This window comes from Ciona robusta, chromosome 1 (genome assembly GCF_009617815.1).
Source record: "Ciona robusta chromosome 1, ASM961781v2".
NCBI classification, from domain to species: domain Eukaryota; kingdom Metazoa; phylum Chordata; class Ascidiacea; order Phlebobranchia; family Cionidae; genus Ciona; species Ciona robusta.
The window spans coordinates 10,152,144-10,171,361 of NC_143235.1; the positions used below are offsets into that span (position 1 = coordinate 10,152,144).

The 19,218-nt window shown below is 39.3% G+C and overlaps 5 protein-coding genes across 6 annotated transcripts; 3 read left to right on the forward strand and 2 right to left on the reverse strand.

Annotated features, from left to right (window-relative positions):
• Positions 1 to 202: 202 nt before the first annotated feature.
• Positions 203 to 2,858, forward strand: LOC149742976 (inactive ADP-ribosyltransferase arh2-like). Of its 2 annotated transcripts, none has more exons than XM_089873031.1 (7): positions 203 to 493; positions 743 to 907; positions 1,199 to 1,318; positions 1,575 to 1,698; positions 1,987 to 2,107; positions 2,235 to 2,379; positions 2,558 to 2,858. In XM_089873031.1, the coding sequence occupies exons 1-7, from the start codon at positions 274 to 276 to the stop codon at positions 2,704 to 2,706; spliced, it is 1,044 nt and encodes a 347-aa protein (XP_089729157.1). In that variant the 5' UTR covers positions 203 to 273; the 3' UTR covers positions 2,707 to 2,858. The 2 variants fall into 2 exon arrangements, with proteins under 2 accessions (XP_089729157.1, XP_089729149.1); XM_089873023.1 differs by having other exon boundaries at positions 205 to 493; positions 1,551 to 1,698.
• Positions 2,859 to 3,719: 861 nt separating this feature from the next.
• On the reverse strand, positions 3,720 to 6,557 carry LOC149742977 (17-beta-hydroxysteroid dehydrogenase type 6-like). Its single transcript, XM_089872931.1, has 5 exons — positions 6,328 to 6,557; positions 5,982 to 6,200; positions 5,591 to 5,773; positions 5,257 to 5,391; positions 3,720 to 4,778 (listed from the first exon to the last, which is right to left on the reverse strand). The coding sequence occupies exons 1-5, from the start codon at positions 6,362 to 6,364 to the stop codon at positions 4,201 to 4,203; spliced, it is 1,152 nt and encodes a 383-aa protein (XP_089729057.1). The 5' UTR covers positions 6,365 to 6,557; the 3' UTR covers positions 3,720 to 4,200.
• Positions 6,558 to 7,380: 823 nt separating this feature from the next.
• Positions 7,381 to 11,018, forward strand: LOC149742978 (uncharacterized). Its single transcript, XM_089873174.1, has 6 exons — positions 7,381 to 8,840; positions 8,901 to 8,955; positions 9,298 to 9,390; positions 9,572 to 9,682; positions 9,985 to 10,083; positions 10,494 to 11,018. Exons 1-6 carry the CDS (start codon positions 8,679 to 8,681, stop codon positions 10,619 to 10,621), a joined length of 648 nt encoding a protein of 215 aa, XP_089729300.1. The 5' UTR covers positions 7,381 to 8,678; the 3' UTR covers positions 10,622 to 11,018.
• An 800-nt stretch (positions 11,019 to 11,818) lies between these two features.
• On the forward strand, positions 11,819 to 13,605 carry LOC149742979 (uncharacterized). Its single transcript, XM_089873142.1, has 5 exons — positions 11,819 to 11,965; positions 12,314 to 12,417; positions 12,837 to 12,946; positions 13,027 to 13,117; positions 13,173 to 13,605. The coding sequence occupies exons 1-5, from the start codon at positions 11,879 to 11,881 to the stop codon at positions 13,579 to 13,581; spliced, it is 801 nt and encodes a 266-aa protein (XP_089729268.1). The 5' UTR covers positions 11,819 to 11,878; the 3' UTR covers positions 13,582 to 13,605.
• A 138-nt stretch (positions 13,606 to 13,743) lies between these two features.
• Positions 13,744 to 18,837, reverse strand: LOC149742980 (uncharacterized). Its single transcript, XM_089872798.1, has 15 exons — positions 18,626 to 18,837; positions 18,400 to 18,557; positions 18,188 to 18,262; positions 17,725 to 17,875; positions 17,470 to 17,586; positions 17,277 to 17,404; positions 16,709 to 16,848; positions 16,303 to 16,484; positions 15,947 to 16,101; positions 15,458 to 15,621; positions 14,933 to 15,102; positions 14,588 to 14,865; positions 14,368 to 14,496; positions 14,163 to 14,312; positions 13,744 to 13,971 (listed from the first exon to the last, which is right to left on the reverse strand). The coding sequence occupies exons 1-15, from the start codon at positions 18,678 to 18,680 to the stop codon at positions 13,825 to 13,827; spliced, it is 2,199 nt and encodes a 732-aa protein (XP_089728924.1). The 5' UTR covers positions 18,681 to 18,837; the 3' UTR covers positions 13,744 to 13,824.
• Between the last annotated feature and the right edge of the window lie 381 nt (positions 18,838 to 19,218).

Genomic DNA, 19,218 nt, shown 5'->3' on the forward strand with positions numbered 1-19,218 from the left:
AAGTATCCAAAGAGAATCAGTTGCTGAATAAATATATGTTTTTAAATAGTGCAATCATAACGACGTATTACTTTAAATTTATTTGCGCCGTATGTTGCGCTTTGGGTTTCAGCAGTTTGCAACTTTGAGGTGATATCATAGTCTCCTAGTGTTATCTCAGCTGTCTAGCGTGAGTGGACAGATCTGCATCCCGTCAGACCTTGGTCAAATGTAAACCATAGTTGCCTTTGGCGTATTCAGTATACAGTCAGCAGCGCGGTTACGAACAGCACCATGGAGAACTATAGATGTGCGATGCTACTGTCAGCGGTAGGGGATGCGATGGGTTACAAAAACGGAGAATGGGAACAGAATCCAAGTGGTTGTGAAATAATGAAGGAACTGGATAGTTTTGGAGGATTCGGCGCTATCAGTATTGAGGCGGACACTTGGCCGGTATCAGATGACACCATAATGCACATGGCAACTGCCCGTGCGCTCGTAGAGAAAGCAAGTAAGATTAAGTCGGGATTTACAAAAACCTGAGATACTAGCGAGATTTTTTAACAAAATAAACAAGCAATGTTGATGATACAACGATTTTACAAGCCGTTACCTTTTCTGCAGTGATATCGTGCACATGAAGTAAAAAAAGCGGCTCATGAAACAAATGTTAAAAATCAATGAACATGTTTTAAATGCAGTATCTGTACTCTAGCCCCCATAACGAATTAGTCTCCTTGTAATCATATACTATATGCAGATAGCAAGAAAGACGAATTGTTTAGTGAGATGGCTTCATGTTATGTTGATGCCATTGAATCAGCTTCTGCAAGACGACCAGATCCATCCTACTTAGAGGGATGCGCTTCGTTACGTCCTGGTAGAACCATGGGGTGGCATGTTCCATTTAATCGACATGGTACAGGTATGTAAAGTTGTCTTTGCTGGGAATTTGACAGCACAAGACATTCAATCTTGCGGTTGTATTAATTAATGTATATTTTATAAAGAATGTACATGTCGAACTTTGCAACAGGTAATAACCACCCTCTAAATGATTTTTAACTGTAGGCTATATTCTTTTGCATGTGTTTTACATACATGCGAAACATCTCCGCCAAAGTAAATAACAGCTTTTCTAAACCCCCAACCTGTTAAATGAGAATAACATTCCCGTATATGTGACATCCATTATTTGCAACTTGAACTTGTACAGGTTTCGGTGCAGCAAGTAAAGCAATGTGTATTGGCCTTGTATATTGGAAACCAACTCAACAAAAGGAATTAATAAGAATTGCTTTGGAAAGCGGAAGAATGACACACAACCACCCTTTGGGTAAGAACTATGGTTGGTTTGGTTAACTTCAGGTCTCCATGATGAAACTTTTTAGCATCAATTGCAAATCCAACTCTTACATTTGTTGTGTAATTATATTTTCAAATCCGAATAGTGTAAAATGCAATTTTCACATGCTTTTTGCTTCTCTTGAATATACTTGTCCACATTTTCTGATGCGTACTTGAACATTAATGTATAATGCAATACCATGCTTCCATATAATTGGCAGGTTTTACCGGTTCAGTTTGCACAGCTCTGTTTACATCATTTATTCTGCAATCGAAGCCGATCGTGACGTGGGGTCGAAGTATTTTATCCACGTTTGATATTATGAAAGCCTACTGCAAGAAAACAATACGAAGCAACCAAGAGTACAGGTCAGTTTAGGAATCGCAGTTAATGACCAACAGGATATAGATAGCACTGACTACAAAGATGAGCTAATATGTTTCCAACCACGTTTTATACCGATCAAAGCTGTATGAGGCTCTGCGCCATGACCCTACTTATTTGTATTATTTTTAACATTGAACACTGTATGTATATAACTGTGTATATAGATATAAGTTATAATTGGGCCTGTTGGTTCCCATAGCCCTTACACGCTGCGAACTGGGCTATGGCGTGTTACATGTAATTTAGATTGTTTTTATTTTGCATTTTAGAGAGCATTGGTGCTACTTTGAAACCAAATGGGAAATATATCTCAAGCAAAGAGGAATCCTTAATGAAGGAGAAGATGTTGTGAAATTTCCCCAAAAATATGACATGGAAACTCGAGAAAAGGTAAACCAGAAGCTTATGTAATGATTTTCCTCTGTATACTAGAGATATAGTGTCTACTATGTTAATTAGTAATCAACATAAACAGGTCGGGACATGTATCTTCTTATTTATATGAACTTTTTTTTAGATTTATAAGTCTTGGAGTTCAGAGGGTCGAGCAGGAAGAAGAGGCCACGACGCCCCAATGATCGCATACGATGCCCTCATGATGGCGCAGCAGAGCTCTGGCAACAAGTGGCAAGAGTTGTGTTACCACGCCATGATACACGGAGGTTTGTGAGTAAACAATGAGGCGCTTACGTCATTTTCCGGTTCAAAACAACACATACGTAGTACGAAGTTGTTACTTTTCTTGAAAGACGTTGAGAACCGTTGTAATTCAACGGTCACACGACTTCAAAACAAGTACAAATTTGGGAAATATATACCGGTGTATTTTACTATTTGTAGGAGAAAGCGACTCCACGGGATGTATTGCTGGCTTCTGGTATGGTCTTATGTACGGATTGGAAGGAATACCACAAGGCCATTACGACCACATTGAATTTAGAGATGAACTGGAGGAATTGGCCGCCAAGTTGTACGAAACATCGCGGTGAGGTCCAACATGCCAACTTTAATATCAGACCAAACAAAAGAAGGCGCTTTAAAGTTTGATAAAGGCTCTATGTCTTCGCTACGTCGTGAGTCGTTATAGTCTTGACGTTTACAACTTCCACCATTGTTTACCAATAAACCACCACGAGTCACACCTTTGTTTACATGTTACCAGCATTCAGCCTCTGCCTAGTTACGCAGTCAAGAACACGTGTAGTAGGTTGCAGTCACAAATAGTAAGCAATGATTCACAATTGAAATAAAAGTTTCTCCTACGTCACCATTGTGACTTAGCTGTTTAACTCCTTATGTCACACAACCCGATGGTTTGAACCCCTAGAGGCCGCATCTCCGTTGATATAATTCCCAAAACGTAAATATCCGAGACTTGAGTCGACGACACTCAAGTCAAAACCGATTACGTCACCGCAATTACGTCATCGTCCCGGGGTTTCAATGATTTGTGAAAAGGTGTTTACTTTAAGAGGGCTACGCTATTGAGAGGCAATTCAGGCAAATATAACGGTTGAGAAAATATGATAGGTTTCTTGAACGAGAATACAAAGATATCGATTGTGATACTTTATGATTCATTTTTCGTATAATATGGGGTACGGCCACGGTGTGTCATTTTAACTATAAACCCGCATTTCGTCATCAGCTGGTTTTAGATCAACGGCCCTTGTTCGGAAGTTACGAGAAATGTTTGTGGTACATGCCGGCATTTGATAGGTTAACCGTACTTACACACAGCCTCAAGCGCTTTATGGCAACCATGTGATTATAGACATTATTAATGAGCACGCCCTTTGCCATATCATCATCAGCAACATTACAGAGTAACGAGGGTTGTAATATAATTGCTGTGGCCCAGTAAATCAATCAAAACCTATAAATAATCGAATCAAAATTCAATGGCCCGTTTTCGTTCATGTTTCGACCGCATCAAAAGCGATGTGACGTCAGTTACCAAGGAAAGTCTGTGACATACTTGGCTTTATATTCAAGCACTCGATATCGTTTTCTTTTGGTTTAATATTAAAAGTTGAAAGAACGCAAAAGAATACAATGCAAAGAAACGAGCATTGATTAACAAAAACAAGACTTTAATGCAAAACATTTCGAAGAAAATGCCCTAAAAAGTGCGTATCATTTAAAACAGCTTTAGCAGCATGAGAACAAAGTAATATACCTTGTATTTATCCATGCATGATGTTTGTAAAGAAAAAAACAAGGGTGATAAAGAATATGAAGTAAAAACAAAACTGCTGCGTACGAGGAAGAGAAATCTCTCAACATTTCTTTCTATCTTGTTAAAAATATGATTTGTGCTTCGAATGATAAGGCACACGATGACAATGCAAAGTTGGATAATGAATGGTTCCTTGTGTGTTACAACATAATCCCACTGACAGTTAACGGTTACTTTAATGGTTCAATGTTGCTGTATTGCGCATTATTTCTCATTAGATTGGGGTCATCTAGTATATGTTGACTCATTCCTGCTTTTCCTTTATCACCTTTGGTACACACTTAGACAGGCTACCCGACGTGAGGTATGTGTCCATGACAACGGTAGGAAGGAAGGCTGATGCTGACTTTACCATCCGATCCTGGAACGAACCGACGAAGTAGCGAACTTTCGGGGAGTAAGCAGTCACTGCTTCTGAAAGCGCATGGAGGACGCGGTTGGTGTTTCCGAAGTCCGGGGAGGTTTTAAGGGTGGAGGATGCTCCTCCTCCGAGTGAGAGAGATCGGCGTTTCTTTTCCTCCTTTTGTGTCTCAGGATCGTAGTCTCCCGGGTTAGACATCACCCCGGAGGGCATCTTCTTTTTTAGGGATGCGGAGGTGGAAGATAGGGAGGAGTAGCCGGATGTGAGAGTGGAAGACGAACTCTTCGGAAGAAGGGTTTCAGTTGACTTGCTCTTCCCCTCTTCCTGGGTGGTTGGATCGTTCCTCGACACGGAGTTGATAAAGTCGACGAAGTAATCCTCTCCATAAACCTCTTTCACGTGATCTGGGACTCTCTTGAGGCGAACGGAGGTTTGTGGTTCAGATAACACAAGACTACCCTCTGAGTAAAATATAATCATCTCAAACATTCAATTGTTGCAACTAGGTTGCTGGTTAAACAAGACAATAGAGCGCCAATTGCTGCGCTGCAATACGCAGTGGTACAACTCGGAGAAGCATAAATAATTTAGACTAAAACTTCATGAAATATACATAGACTGTGGAATGATCAATAAACTGAGGGCATGGCATGATCTTTCCACTAACTTTGGCTTGTTAATCTGAAGGTAAGTTCCGATAATTGATCCCTAAGCAATTACAATCGTACGCTAGTCAAAATACCGAAGCGGCGTCGCATAAATATTACCAAAGGCGCGTGGGTTAAAATGTTGTTGAAGTCGAGCCTAATGTCTCGTTGGTGTGGTGTGAGAATAATTACCGGATCGCTTCATTACAAAGAGTTACTTTAAGCACTATATGTGAGCATGACTGCCGTAATCTCTTTAAATAGAATCAGAAACATTGCAACAGTCACCCACCTGGAAAATAAGCAGGTTCAACCAAGGTCACATACACTCCCCACTTAAGCATTTCCTGTCGTAAGCTGTCGGTGAAAGCTTCAAGTGCAAATTTACTCGCAGAATACGCGGATTGTCCAGCGCGAGCGAGGCAACCTGTGAGTATGACATCATAGTCACAAGGTTTAATTATCATATGCACCAAGGTAGGCGTGTCATGTAGTTCATGATGTAAATATGGGTAATTTGGGCCTATAAGTCACAGTATATAATAGATACAATATATCAATTAAATAAGACGTTTTATGATTTGTTTTAAGGCACCGGTGAAATAGTGACGTGTGTGTGTAACTACCTGCCATACTACTGAGGTTTACGATCCTTCCCCTGCCTCGCCGGATAAGATGGAGCAGGGACTTAGTGACGCGCACAGTACCGAGGTAGTTGACCTGCATTGATTGTTCATAGTCCTCAACACTGCACCAGTCCGCTTCCGCCACCGTGTAAAACTCAGCGCAATTCACAACCGCCCACAAGCCTGTGAAAACACTGACTTGAGATGTCATGTAGAACTGATGAAAACAGACTTGAAAACCGAACGTATGTAAGAAAACAACGTGAAGATCGCTCCCAGTACACAGTTGACAGTTCTATAATTCATTCATATCGATCGCGTGTAAATGATAATCGGAAATACGTAACACGCCCAAGCGAGTACAAACAGTGGTTATTTACACAGCGCCTACCCTCGTCTCCAATCATGTCTTGGATCATTTCGGTTGCGTCATCAATCTCGTCTTGTTTTGTGACGTCAATCTGCATGACAGCCAACCGAGTAGAACCACGTGATGCGAGGGACCTGGCTCCCACACTGTTGCAGTCGGTGCATCCAGCAAACACAACATACCCTTGGTGGTCAAGGCACAATGCTAGTTCGTATCCATATGAATTCGGAATATCGCAACCTGAAAACAAACAGTTTCATTTTAACCAGCTGTTCAGTATATGATGACTGTTACACCTCTTACAATTATTCTACAACATTTTCATTAGTTAGTACCAGAAAAAAAGTAAATACAACATAGTACTTACCAGTGATTACAACATTTTTCTGGTGTGACTTCGCCATTTAAGGCCTTGTTAGTATCTTCTTATAATTCGTAAATTGTCGTTCAACAGATTCACAGCCAAACAGACGCACTTCCTATCACAACAGACAATACAGCTTACAGTGTATCTGCTAAAACAACAATTCTATTGATCAAACCGGTGGCCCACTGCTTTTCTGATAACCACAATACAAGACTATGCTCTGTTAAACAAGCAACATGCACGCCGACTTTATTCTAAAGGCTGCAATATACTTCTTCCCTGGGTTGGCTGTCAACGTTCTAATGCCACATAGTCGTCATATTTCACACCGAGGCCGGAAATGACGTGCTGCAACGCGGCCGGGAAGCTTTAAATTAGTCTGGCAACCACGTGCTGGGATAGGGAAACGTCAATACATGATTACAAAGAGGCAGTGATAAGGCTTAATCAGTCAGAAACTAACGGCTGCTAGTTATGGTATACATTACAGATCTCTGGTACACAGACTGGCTAAAAGCCAATCTATAGACTTTCATAAACAATCCGAGTCAAACTATGATATCACAATAAAAAGTCATCTGTTTAAACTGAACTATTGTGACGGACTCCTGATTCATTCTACCCGTGAAATATCACCAAACGAACTCCTGCCCCTTTACATCTGGTTTAATTAATTTAAACGAGTATTTGAAACGCGCTCGTAGTGCTAACGGCGCGCAGTTTCGGATCGAATGCTCTCTCCTGGGACGTGCGGTGAAAGCAGCAGCCGGTTTGTCTTTTCATTTCCCAGCAGTACGTGCGTTGATCGGCAAAAAGGCCGTGTTAGATGTCCCCCGGTAATGTGTGACCAATACCGTGTTTACAACTTTAATCTGGGATTAATTTACTAATGTAACCAAACGCAACTGCTGCCGTGCTTTCTCTTTAATGAGGCATCACTCTTTTTGGTAAATTAGACTAATTGCAAAAGAATGCAAAACGCAGTCGGCCAACCATACAGTTCATTCGACAGCTATTTCCGAATCCAAAGTTTTTCGGTATCAACAACAGGAATAGACGAATCTGCTGATATAAAAAGTATTGTCCTCGCTGACGTAGCTTGTACAGGAAAACCACACTGGCTTATCTGATAAGCGCTAAAAAGCGACTATGGGCGGGTAAGAGCTGCGCAAATTTTTCGGTAATTTCTTCACACACACACTGTCGATGCTATGTGTACACTATGTTTATAACAAAACAACTGTCTTGTTGTAACTTTTACAAAAACTCAACCACAAACGTTGACCTACTTAATAATAACACAGCAAACAAACCATTGCAGTTTTTCTAACCTTCAAACCTAGTACACTAACAAGTTCAAACACTATAAATCTCATTGCTCTATTTTAACATACTGTTAAATGTAATCATCCCAAACACAGTGAACCTCACGCGCTATTTCAAACTGCCGAGACGGTAAGCACGCGAGGAAAACAACGTGTTTGGTTTGATTACTAAAAGAGAAAAAAGAAACACTCCTCTCAACCTCGTACTTAGCTAAATTTGCTCTCAACGGCAGAGGAGAAACTCTCTTTAGTACTTCGTCATTCAAAACCGCTTCATATGTATACCATACACGACATTTGGATAACCATTTCACGATAGAAGAACTTATTACAATAAAATTTACTCCATGTACCTATTTTAAATGTTGTCCGATCGATTTTTTTTTCGATTTTAAAATATTCCAATAAATATATTTAAAGTTAAGTTGATGGCTCTTTGTCAACATCTTGCGATGACATTTTCGCATTTAAGACAATCGCTTTTGGCGTTAGGTGTCGCTCTAATAAACACTGAAAAAGTTACTGTTGAGGTGAATAGCGGTCGTAATGGAAAAGTACCAACCTGGGTGACCGCATGGTACAAACATGCACAATAGAAGTTTACTGTATTTAAACTTTTTTTTACAAGAGAACGAAGAAAATCTTAAGAAACGGGAAGATCCACATAACCAAAAAACAATATATGTAAAACAGGGATAACATGTTTTTGAAATGATTTTTTACTAGTTTGTGCCATATGTTCGGTAACACGCAAAACTAACCCTGGCGCTCCGTTTCGCAAAACGGCATTTAACAAAAAAAATTATCGATGATATCACCCTAAAATATGACGTCATTAAATATGAACCTCGTTGCCGTTAGTAACTTCTTTGATCCCTGTTAACTCCTATATACGAAACTTCTACTGCACCTGCTCGCGATAACAAGGGAGTGAAAAACGTCTATCGTTGATAATGACCAAGTAGAATGTTTTCTTGTGCCACTTCCGAACACAGCAGGATATGTAGAACAAGTTTTTAGTTTACCATGCTGGTTACTATTGCATTTCTCTTTATGGTTTTGTTTGCCGTGCAGTCAACGAACAGCTTCGAATGCATAAAGCTTGGGTTGCAGTTAGGAAACCGTGGACGTCAGGGTAAAGTTATTCTACAAAAGTCGAACCACACTGAAGTTTGTAAAGACCAAAATGTAAGGATGTTTTTATTTAACGCACGTAGCCTGTTTTGAATAAGTTTAAACTACACTTAGATTTGCTATGCTACTTGGAAACACGATGGGAAAAGATTGAAACTTCTTACCCAAGGTAAGTAAAATAAGGAATTAAACAATGTTGTTTGTTTGCCATGAAATTTACGTCCACATGCCTGCTTTATCGATAAACAGCAACTGTATTTACGAGTTTAACCGCACTAAATTCTTGCGGTAAGGTATGTAGTTCTGTGGGGTAAAATGGGACACCTTTAGCACAGAAGCCAAATGTCTATGGGAGTTGTGAGAATACGGGTTTATAATATTTTGAATGTGATTGTTCTTTGTTTACTACCAATGCGACGAGAAAACAATGAAAATGCGTCCCATCTTCTCCCAACCTACTTTATATTAAGTTCATACATATTTCTTTGACAGTATGTATTCGTTAATGCAGGTTGCCTGCCCAGAACAGAAATCCAGCCACGTAATAAATTTTATTGCGGATCGTCGACCTGTGGAGAAGCAAACCCGAAAAGCTGTAAACAGGGTATGGAGTGCATTTACTACATAAATATCCATATATATATATAGGTTTTAATGTTTCGTTGCTCGACAACTCTTGGAGTATCTATACTTGGTTTTAAACTTGCTTAACTAATTTCCTTTTTGGAATCATTTGCTGATTTTCCTTTCTAACCCCTCACTTTACTCCTATGTTGCGCATTTAGATCTGTCTGCGTTTTGTTGCTGCAATAAAACGATGTGCAATTTTGAAGTCGTACCAAATTCTTGTCGTAGCACCCAATCAAACACCAAACACACTGTCACGGCAAATAACGGTAATTATAATTTCAAACTTTATATATAAATTCATGTTTTTCTGTTAGTGTGCATTTTTTGTCTAAATATGTATATGTAACACCATTAAAGAGAAAAATGTGAAATATTGATTCTGCTTTTAAATGTAAAGTATGTCATCAAGCCTGTCTATATAATCCATTCCGAGGGGGTGTTTACGTAAATCTAAAATGTTTAAGTAGATCTGCGACAAAGTTGACAGTTATTCAGATAATTTGTGTGGTATAATGTATTACCCCCACCCCCACCAACAACCTATAACCACCTTATCCATCATGCGCAGATGATCAACAGATAGTGATCTTGAAGGCGGTGGTGATCATTTGCATTCTCGTTCTCTCTCAAATCATTGTTTTCGTCTTCATTCACTTTATACTTGAAGGTAACTGACTGGATTGTAACTGAATGCAACTTGCTTTATCCTCGCTTTGTCGGAAAACGACAGTCGTTAAAACACGGTCGTTCTGTTTCATACACCTCGCGCCAGCTTACGAGTGACCACATGTATTTAACTTGTTCTTATTTATGTACGGCTGACACTTTTTAGACAACCTTTTGGTAACCACTCGGTTACAACCATTTTCGTTAAACCTCTTGCCCAAAGGCACATACTCCCACAACGGTTGCAACGACTATCCAAGTAAGGTTAGAAGCCGCCTCTAGATTAAAGGCCGGCGCTTACCATTGCTGTTCCACGGCGCTGAGGTGGATCGTTTCGTTTAATCTTATGGCACTGCTATATAACCTATTTTCGCTAAATAATTTTAACACGCCTTTCTTTCGTATTTATAGTTACATGTTATGACATACGAAACTCTGCGATCAAGTTTGTTGCTTCTCTGGCCAGTTTCTCGTGTGCCGCGGAACCCGATAGTGATAACACAGATGGATCACAAAACTTCAATCTTGATAGTGTATGACACAGATTAAGAATCGAAAAAACTATTTATACTATCTGCTTGACTTGAAGTGAATATTTCATTTAAATTCAAATCTCCATTATTCCTTACACTGCTCACTGACTATACGCGAGTCACAACTTGCATATTTTATATTTTCAATCTGATGTACATACTGTTTCATTTCTATTACCTGCTCGACAAAACAACTAGCTAAACAGTTTCTACTGTATTGGTTCAATTTAGTATACGAATATAAAAAAGCATTTTCGTATGGTCGGTAATGTTAGAATGTTAGAAAATCTTTCATGCTTAAATTGCTACATCATTCTATCTTAACTAAACAGTGACAGCTTGTGATATTTAACTTGCAATATTCAAACCAAAATACCCAATAAAAATGCTCGTGCGTTTATGACCATGCCTGGCTGATTAAATACACTACAAAGAATGTAGAAAATTTATGACACAGAACAAATATTTCGACACATTCTAGATTCTATTGCGGGTGTGCGCAACATATCGCGCATTCGTTAACAATCAATGTTTATGGGATCATGCCATAGTCAGTGCCAGTATAAAACCGTTTTCACCAAACAGTTGTTGTTGTTGTTATTGGGCACCCATTTTACGTTAAATACAAAACGTCTAATTAGCGAATACTAAACGATTGTTGTAATCAAACTTCGAAATATGGTTACAGTCAGAGTAAAAAAGAGGTTCCAGTCAGAGTAAAATTAAATTCGTCGGGAAGTGTGCCTGGCGCTGCTTCGCTTGGGCCTATATATATGGTGGGGTCTGTGTAAAAAAGACTAAGTAAAACCCTGTTTTTACATTAGTGACATTTGACGAAGCAAAATTTATTACATGTTTAATTTTCTTTGGAAGCTTTTTTTCGTTTGTTCCTATTCACTAAAGCTGCCTTTGTCTTTTGTTGTGTTTGCTCTTTTGATAATCGTGAGTTTATTGACAACGTTTAGCTCAGCGGTTGCCTGTCGCTGCTTGTTACTCATTAACAGGATTTCGTTCAATATTTCGCCATAGAAAGTTTGATGTTCAACAGTGTGTCAGAAGCATACTGGTAGTAACCGTACATTTTATATTTAGTCGCTTTTTAATTATTTCCAAGCTACATATCCTATACGGTCCAATAACAAAGCATTTTTGGTACTCAAAATATTAGCAAAAGTTTGTACTTCGGCATGGAGACAGTTTTCAGTGAATTTACACTTGTTGAATTCAGGTATTATAAAAAGATAGTTAAGATTAACAAAAGCTATGGAGTTTGAACATGATGATGAGCTGTTGGAATGGGATATGGAAATCGACGAGAATTTTGAAGATGCTCTTGATGATGACGGAGAGGTAGTTTAAATGTTACACAACCATTTTGTTAACCTAAACAATTCAAAATATTTAATCAATGCTGTGTTCGCTTTTGTATAATCGAAACTTCGCCTTTGATTTCTAATTATTAAAGTCAGTGAGTATAAAACATATAGTGGGGTGGGGGAAGATGGGACACCTTTTGCACATAATATATAAATATCCTGACCGTGTTTTAAACAATTAACAACGGTCTATATGGGAGTCGTTAGGATACGGTTTTATAATTTTATTGAATGTTCTTTGTTTACGACCAAAATTGATGAGAAAATAGAATGAAAAGGTGTCCCATCTTTCCCCATCCTACTATATGTGTGTTTATTCTAGCGATACGACCAGCAAGACGAAAGGGCTGTGATAAGAAAACGAAACAAACAAGACAGGTGGGCGACAACACGTGATGACGAAGACCCGGAAACTATCCAAGAAAGGTAATAATAGATTCTAATTATGATGAAAGTTGTTCCAATGTGGAGACATGTGTCCTTAGAGCTAGGCAATTAATCATTGATTCAACCTAGTGGTAACTATTGGTTTGACCAAATTCTCAGCCATACAGAAAAACAATCACCACAAAGCTACATGTAAGCAGGCACGAGGTCTATTACAGGGGAACTTGTAAAGCAGTCACGAGGTCTATTAAACAGAACACCCGTGTCATAACGACCGTCCTGTTTCGGCCACGCGAGGATAAAGAAAGTTTAATTCATTCAAATTCTTTGAATCGAAGACTGGTCACCGTTACTACTTTCATTATTGGACCAGCTTCTCAAGAAACCGGTTAAACCATTTTGGCCAAATAGTTACATAACTTTGCAAGATCAATAATGTACGTTGTGTAAAACATTAGGTGGTCGGGTGATGGCCATTCTGAAGGCTCGCTTGAATATGAAGATGAAAATACTCAACAACCAGAACCGAAAAAGGGGGTAAAGTTAACCGAGATGAAAGTAATGAATGGTAGGTTACTTAAACATCAATAACGATTTTTTATCGTTAGCTTTTTTGCATTGAAATGGGAACAACTTTTCTACTTGCAGAAAATGCTGCGAAATTGAAAACATCTGCTGAAAGCCCGACAGAAGAAGGCACGTGGTCTACGTTCATTGGAAAAGACAAAAGACAAAAAAGGTACGTTTACAACTTCAACATAAATAGTTCCAATTAATTTATTCCAAACCCTCAGTTCCAACAAAAACAGTTTCTCCGCTTTGGGATCACCTGCTCGGAGCGAAGGCGGGAAGTTTCAAGTGTTAGATGAAGACGATGGCGACATAACAAGCTACGATATGCCTCCAATGGAGTTTCGTGGCAGTTTAAAAACCAATGACTACAACCCTAACAGGCCTTCATCATGCTTCTGCATCGTTTTCCGATACATCGCCATTGCCCTACTATGCTTCACCATCGGCCTTGCATTTGGCTACCTGGTTGGTTACAAGCAGATGACCTACCACCAAGTAACCGAAAGACCGCCGGTTGTCACGTCGATAAGAAGCATTGCGGAAAACATAACCTTACCCAACACTGCTACACCGGTCGACGAAAACAGGCGGTCGTCGCTTGGACTTCAGGGCGGTAGCATATTGTTTTAGTACGCTAGGACAGTTAACGTTGTTTTCATTGGTATTTTTAATATTGCCGCTATTTCCCAGAAGTTTGTTAAGTTGTAACATATATGTGTGAATTATCGATTCCGAGGTTCCGAACTCTTAATCCAGTCAAACAGTAAAACGTATATTGTGCTAATCAAAATGTAAATTGTGTACATATTGTATTACAGTAATCGGTATTGTGATGTGCAATAATAAAGAACCAAATCTTGTCCATACAAAACCTTATTCTTGACAAACAACATTGGCATTGATGGAATACGTCCTACGTCCAGATCCAGTTGTACGTGATGAAACGAAGTCAAAGCAAACGTTGTCATAACTAGGCCTGGTTTGCGACATGATGCTCAAAATTTCCATTGGGCCATTTATCTGAAATGGAACAAACTCACTTGAAGTGCAAGCGTTTTGACTGTAGGTCAGATTTGAATTGCAATTTGACATGCAGGTCAATCGCAAAGTTAAGATGTTGACGCTATTCTTGCATGATGGAACGATGTCGATAAAGCTATTTCGTTGGCTACAAAGTAAAAACTATCTGAAATACTAAAAAGTGACTTTACCTCTGGTACGACATTTGAACAAGCATCTGACGCGTAGAACTGCCCACCAAACGTATCGAACGGAAGAGAACTGCTCTGTTGGCCGAACATGCTTTTTGTGGTGAAACCAACTACGTCCCCTTTCTGTACCGGAACTGTTAATTGATTTAACTGTAAAGAAACATGAATAAACAACGGAAAGCATGTATACTGCAATATATATTACAGTGACAGCAGTAGTGGAGTAACCGGACATAGGAGTTTCCCACATCAATCTGAAACCGCTTCTTCTGAACTCCGGGAAGAGCAAACTCTCAACGGATTTTGCATCAGTATAAACACCGGGTCTCCAAACCTGGATGACAAATATTTAACGTCGGTGAAAATATCCTTCATGCAAATTTAGCGCCAATAATCCCGGCAAAATGAATTACTTTTGCATGTACCTGCACAACCACGAATTCGTATAAGACTTGCACTGTAGGACGAACTTGAGATAAAAATACGGTCAGTTGGTTAAGGATTCCATTGCAAGAAAAAGCTGAGCCTGGAAGGAAGATAGTTCGACTTCGGCGGACCAAGTCGACAAAATTCCGATTCACCGCTGTACCAAAGCCAGCCAGGCCCGGGGGAGGTAGCATTTGAGATTCGACGGGTTTTGGTGCATTTGGTCTCGGATTTGGGTCAGCAGTGGCACTCCGTTCAAAAGTTGAAGGCTCTTGATCTATATTTAAGTTATATAAAACGTAAACTTTGTTGCTTTGCAATTTTTAGTGAAATCTCAATCTTACCGCATGTTATTTCCGCTTTGATTGAAAATTCACGAATAAGTGAATGCGTAGCCAGAGGTTCCGCACTTCGTTGTAAGTTTGCTGCAATAGTAGAATCAAGGAAGCTTTGAGTGATGTCGTTCGCCCATGCAGCAACGTTGATGGAGGCGTGTGGGGAGGACAACATCAAACTGTTGAAACTAGTGTTAGGTCTCTATACAGTAGCATATATTGAACTGTCTTTATAGGTAATAGTGGAATGCATGTAACGTGCAAGTTATAGGTCTCAGTAGACCTTGCATGCAACAGCGATAAAACGTTTTTTTTAACGGCATATCAGGTGTTTATAGACACTAAGAGACATAATGATATAACAAATGTAGAAGTAACAATGTTCTAAGGAATAATTTTAAAAGGCTTTCAATTAAAAAAAATGCCGTGCGTAATTTTTTAATTTTTACATTTTACTTTTTCAAACTATATGACTCAATGTTTGTGTCAGGGGGTATATATCTATAGAGGTATACATTGCACACAAGGACGTACCCCTTGCACTGTTGGCCTCTGGATTTTTTCCAACAACTATTCGAATACAAATAGAAATCACCAGCTCCATCAGTGTAGCTTACGAAGGACGAACCAGTTAGTAGGGAAGTGAAACCCAACACATCATGACGGCCTATCCGGACAAGACTGATCGGGAAACTGATCTTTAAAAATAAAAAAAAACACGTTATTTCTACTTTAATTTGTGAGTAAATACTACAAGAGAATGGATAAATAAATGGATGCGGATGACGGTATACGCATGGTGGGGCAACGACGATCGGTATAACCAACAGGACCTAACGCGGGCGTATAATTTTTCATACACCGCAGTTACTAATGCCATGTAACTTTTTTCTGAACAGCTGACAATTGGTACAATCCATAAGCGGCCACTGGGTTGCAACATGAATGTGTCGTGCCCAGCAGGGTCATATACGCCCATACCTACTGCTGTTACCTAAATTACGACCATTCCTTAACGCCTACCTTGTTGTATCCTTCCGTGACGTCAACCTGACTTTCCCACCAAAGGGAAAACCCCACCATAGCACTGTAGCGCCACACTTGCAATTTAATGGCTCCCGTTACAGTTGCCCAGAGGGAGAAACTTTCCACCCTTCCATCGCATTTTGACGCAGTGTCTGAAATATGAGACTGTTGGATTAAATGTAACTTGCTAACGTGGCAGAAAAACGACAGTCGTTATACCACGGGTGTTCTGTTTCATACACCTCGTTGAACTCGTAAGCTCTGGGTTGAGGAGGTCGTGCTAACTACTGCATCGCGGCGCCAGTTTATCGTACATACGTCGCGTGCACCTCAACCGCAATGCTTAAACGAACTTGTTAGAATGATTGTGGTAGTTGGAAATCCAAAGGACGAAGGACGAGCTTTGACGTCATAACCGATGCTGTAGGCCTGTGTTGTTGGTGTTTCGAAAAACGGGAATGGGTTCAACAAAGTGGCTACTGCAGAAGAACGCGCCTCAATGCCACCACAAGCGGGTATGGAGCAGTAATCATGCCTGTGGAGTTATTACATTAATATGTTGCAATGCGCATATATGCTATACAACGTTCGGGGAACAAGGGGTATAAGGCATCAAAAGCTGTCACAAATACGAAAGCGTATCAAGGTTTATCGGTAAAAGTCCACGAACAGTAACTTGGGGATCGATATATACCATTCAACATAGTGATCTATATGTCTGCAAAAGATGTATACCATGCAACAAAGATAAATATATACCTGAGACCTGGATCCATAGTATAACACCAAGGACCATTCGCGTCACCGTCTGGATTGCGACAGAAATTTTCTTCCAGAGATTGCCCAGGGTGAGAGGTTGGTGAATAATTTGTTACATGCGGAAGTCTGCTGCTCCATTTCTTAAAACATGAACATTTTAAATACACATCAAGTTGACCATATTGTGGATTAGGCCCAACACTGGCTCAAAACTGTCCTGCTGTAGAGTGCAGGACGCACATTAAAGTCGAGTTCGTTTAACAGCTGCAGAGACGTATAGGACGGGGGAAGATGGGACATATTTTCATTCGATTTTCTTGTCACATTTGGTAGTAAACAAAGAAAATTCAAACAATTATAAAACCGTATTCTCTCGACTCCAATAGCCCATTGTTAATTGTTTAAAACACGATCAGGATATTTGTATATAATGGGCCAAACGTGTCCCATCTTCCCCACCCTACTATATGTATATTGCTACCATAACAGGCTACTTGTATTGTTCAGTGTAACTGTGGATTAAGGCTTCGTGTATTTTTATATGTAACACACAACATATATAGCTTACCTGACAAGGGATTCCTCCTCTTGTTATGCTCACTTTCCCTCTATAATTAACTCCATTACCATTGACACAATCTGTATCAGTTTGGACTGTTCCAACAGTCGAAGGTGTGGCAGCAACTTCAGGTTCGTCTAAATATACGATAGGTGAATTGCTGCGGAATATAACGAGTTTCGGATTTATTATTTGTACTTACTTGGGTAGCATTCGATCATTGCATTGATCGAGTAAACTCTCCGTTGTAGGTTAGAGCCTGACGAATGACGTAGTTGTGCGCAGACTTCACCGGCTTGAACCTCTTCGCAACTTGCCCCTGAAGTAGAGATAAGCATTATTCCTATTATTGGTTTTATGCTGGTTGTTATGACCGTTTACGCGATTTGGAAGGATTAATTCAAAGCGAGACTTTACGACAGGTAATATTGCTATTATAACAAAAAATAAAACAAACCATTTAAAAAGAAGCCGCCGCCTTCATAAAAAGTAACTGGAATAGGATGAGAGGCTCTTTGAAGAGTGAAGATATTGATTGAAGGTTGGGACATTGGGCATAAACCTATTGTATCACCTTCTACTACAGGTATCGGTCGGAGCAGGTCGACCTATATACAATATATATATTGTAGGACGGGAAAGAAGGAACACCTTTTGATTATATTTTCTCGTACATTTTAGTAGTAAACAAAAAGCATACAAGGATTTATAAAACCGCACCCTTACAACTTCCATGTACCGCTGTTAATTGTTTAAAATGTGATCAGGATATTTGGATATTATGTCCTAAAGGAGTCCCATCTTACCCCACTTTATATTAACATATAGGCTACTGTCCATATGTGCCTGTATTATAAAATGTATAGGCGAGTACAAATCGGTGTATATATATCCGCGTTTTGATAAAGATGCATTCCTACCTTGTTAATTCCAGGTTTAGTTAAAACATCTAAAGAGTGCAAAAGCTTGTACTCGTAACCCCAGGGTCTCCAAACCTGCCGATAAAACAATACATATAGGCGTGTCGAGTAACATGAACGGTCAGTTAAAGTAAAATAAATTCAGGTAACAAAATAATTTAAACTGATAACGTGTTTTTACTGTATTACGAGTTTAATTGCTGAATCTGTACCTGGAATACAAAATTACTTTCAGACGCGGCATGAAAATTGAGTGAAGTTATTTCACCGTTACATTTTGCTTTATATTGGTGGAGGATTACTGGTTCTTTCGTACTCGTATCAATTAAATCTCTTTCTTTTACTGCCTTGCCAACCCTTTGAAGTTCAGCTGGAAAATATAAAATTAATCCGGTTACTTTACATACTTTTTATAAACTAGATGTTATTAAAGATTACCTGCAGTTCCTACGATGACAAACACATAGATGCCCAGGATTCTTAAATAAGCCATAAGCAACTTTCCGATTACAGGGTTATATTAACTGTTAAGTAGACTAGTGAGTCGCAACCTAAGTTTACGTATCGGCTTATACACTCTCAGTAATCGCACCAGAATAGCACGTATACAGAAGTTGCTTTTGGAATATGAAGCTCGTGTCAAACGCGTGCGTTCGTCTTATACAGCTTTAGAAAATATCTGTCAGTGTTAAAATTTTGCTTCTAAATCCTTAAACATGTCTTTGATCGTTAGTTTAGAAGCTACGTTTGATAAATTAACACCGATAGATTATAAGTTGGTAACATTTCTGTTTACGTTTTCGGGTACTTTGTATATAAACACTTCAAAAAGTTTGTTAACGCGGTCGAGTTTATAATGTTGGGGGTCAACATTATTAAAAACACTTATTGATCGCCAGTTTAGTGGACAGAAAACCATGGCTTAATAATTCAATTATGTAAGAGTTTAATCAAAAACTTATTTTATTGCAAGTTTATAAATTATAAGGGATTCCCCTCGGAGGAAACATAAAATGACGTAACGAACCAAA

Excerpts from the sequence above, each read along its gene's own strand:
- LOC149742976 (XM_089873023.1), top strand. The coding sequence starts at position 274 with ATGGAGAACTATAGATGTGCGATGCTACTGTCAGCGGTAGGGGATGCG. Across the intron at positions 908-1,198 it reads ATTTAATCGACATGGTACAG|GTTTCGGTGCAGCAAGTAAA; the intron begins GTATGTAAAGTT and ends GAACTTGTACAG. Across the intron at positions 2,108-2,234 it reads ACATGGAAACTCGAGAAAAG|ATTTATAAGTCTTGGAGTTC; the intron begins GTAAACCAGAAG and ends ACTTTTTTTTAG.
- LOC149742977 (XM_089872931.1), bottom strand. The coding sequence starts at position 6,364 with ATGGCGAAGTCACACCAGAAAAATGTTGTAATCACTG. Across the intron at positions 5,392-5,590 it reads AAACCTCAGTAGTATGGCAG|GTTGCCTCGCTCGCGCTGGA; the intron begins GTAGTTACACAC and ends TCATACTCACAG. Across the intron at positions 4,779-5,256 it reads TGAACCTGCTTATTTTCCAG|AGGGTAGTCTTGTGTTATCT; the intron begins GTGGGTGACTGT and ends TATTTTACTCAG.
- LOC149742978 (XM_089873174.1), top strand. The coding sequence starts at position 8,679 with ATGCTGGTTACTATTGCATTTCTCTTTATGGTTTTGTTTGCCGTGCAG. Across the intron at positions 8,841-8,900 it reads AAGTTTGTAAAGACCAAAAT|ATTTGCTATGCTACTTGGAA; the intron begins GTAAGGATGTTT and ends AACTACACTTAG. Across the intron at positions 8,956-9,297 it reads ATTGAAACTTCTTACCCAAG|GTTGCCTGCCCAGAACAGAA; the intron begins GTAAGTAAAATA and ends TCGTTAATGCAG.
- LOC149742979 (XM_089873142.1), top strand. The coding sequence starts at position 11,879 with ATGGAGTTTGAACATGATGATGAGCTGTTGGAATGGGATATGGAAATC. Across the intron at positions 12,418-12,836 it reads CCGGAAACTATCCAAGAAAG|GTGGTCGGGTGATGGCCATT; the intron begins GTAATAATAGAT and ends GTAAAACATTAG. Across the intron at positions 12,947-13,026 it reads CGAGATGAAAGTAATGAATG|AAAATGCTGCGAAATTGAAA; the intron begins GTAGGTTACTTA and ends TTCTACTTGCAG.
- LOC149742980 (XM_089872798.1), bottom strand. The coding sequence starts at position 18,680 with ATGGCTTATTTAAGAATCCTGGGCATCTATGTGTTTGTCATCGTAGGA. Across the intron at positions 18,263-18,399 it reads AAAGTAATTTTGTATTCCAG|GTTTGGAGACCCTGGGGTTA; the intron begins GTACAGATTCAG and ends TTTTATCGGCAG. Across the intron at positions 17,405-17,469 it reads AATGATCGAATGCTACCCAA|ACGAACCTGAAGTTGCTGCC; the intron begins GTAAGTACAAAT and ends TCGTATATTTAG.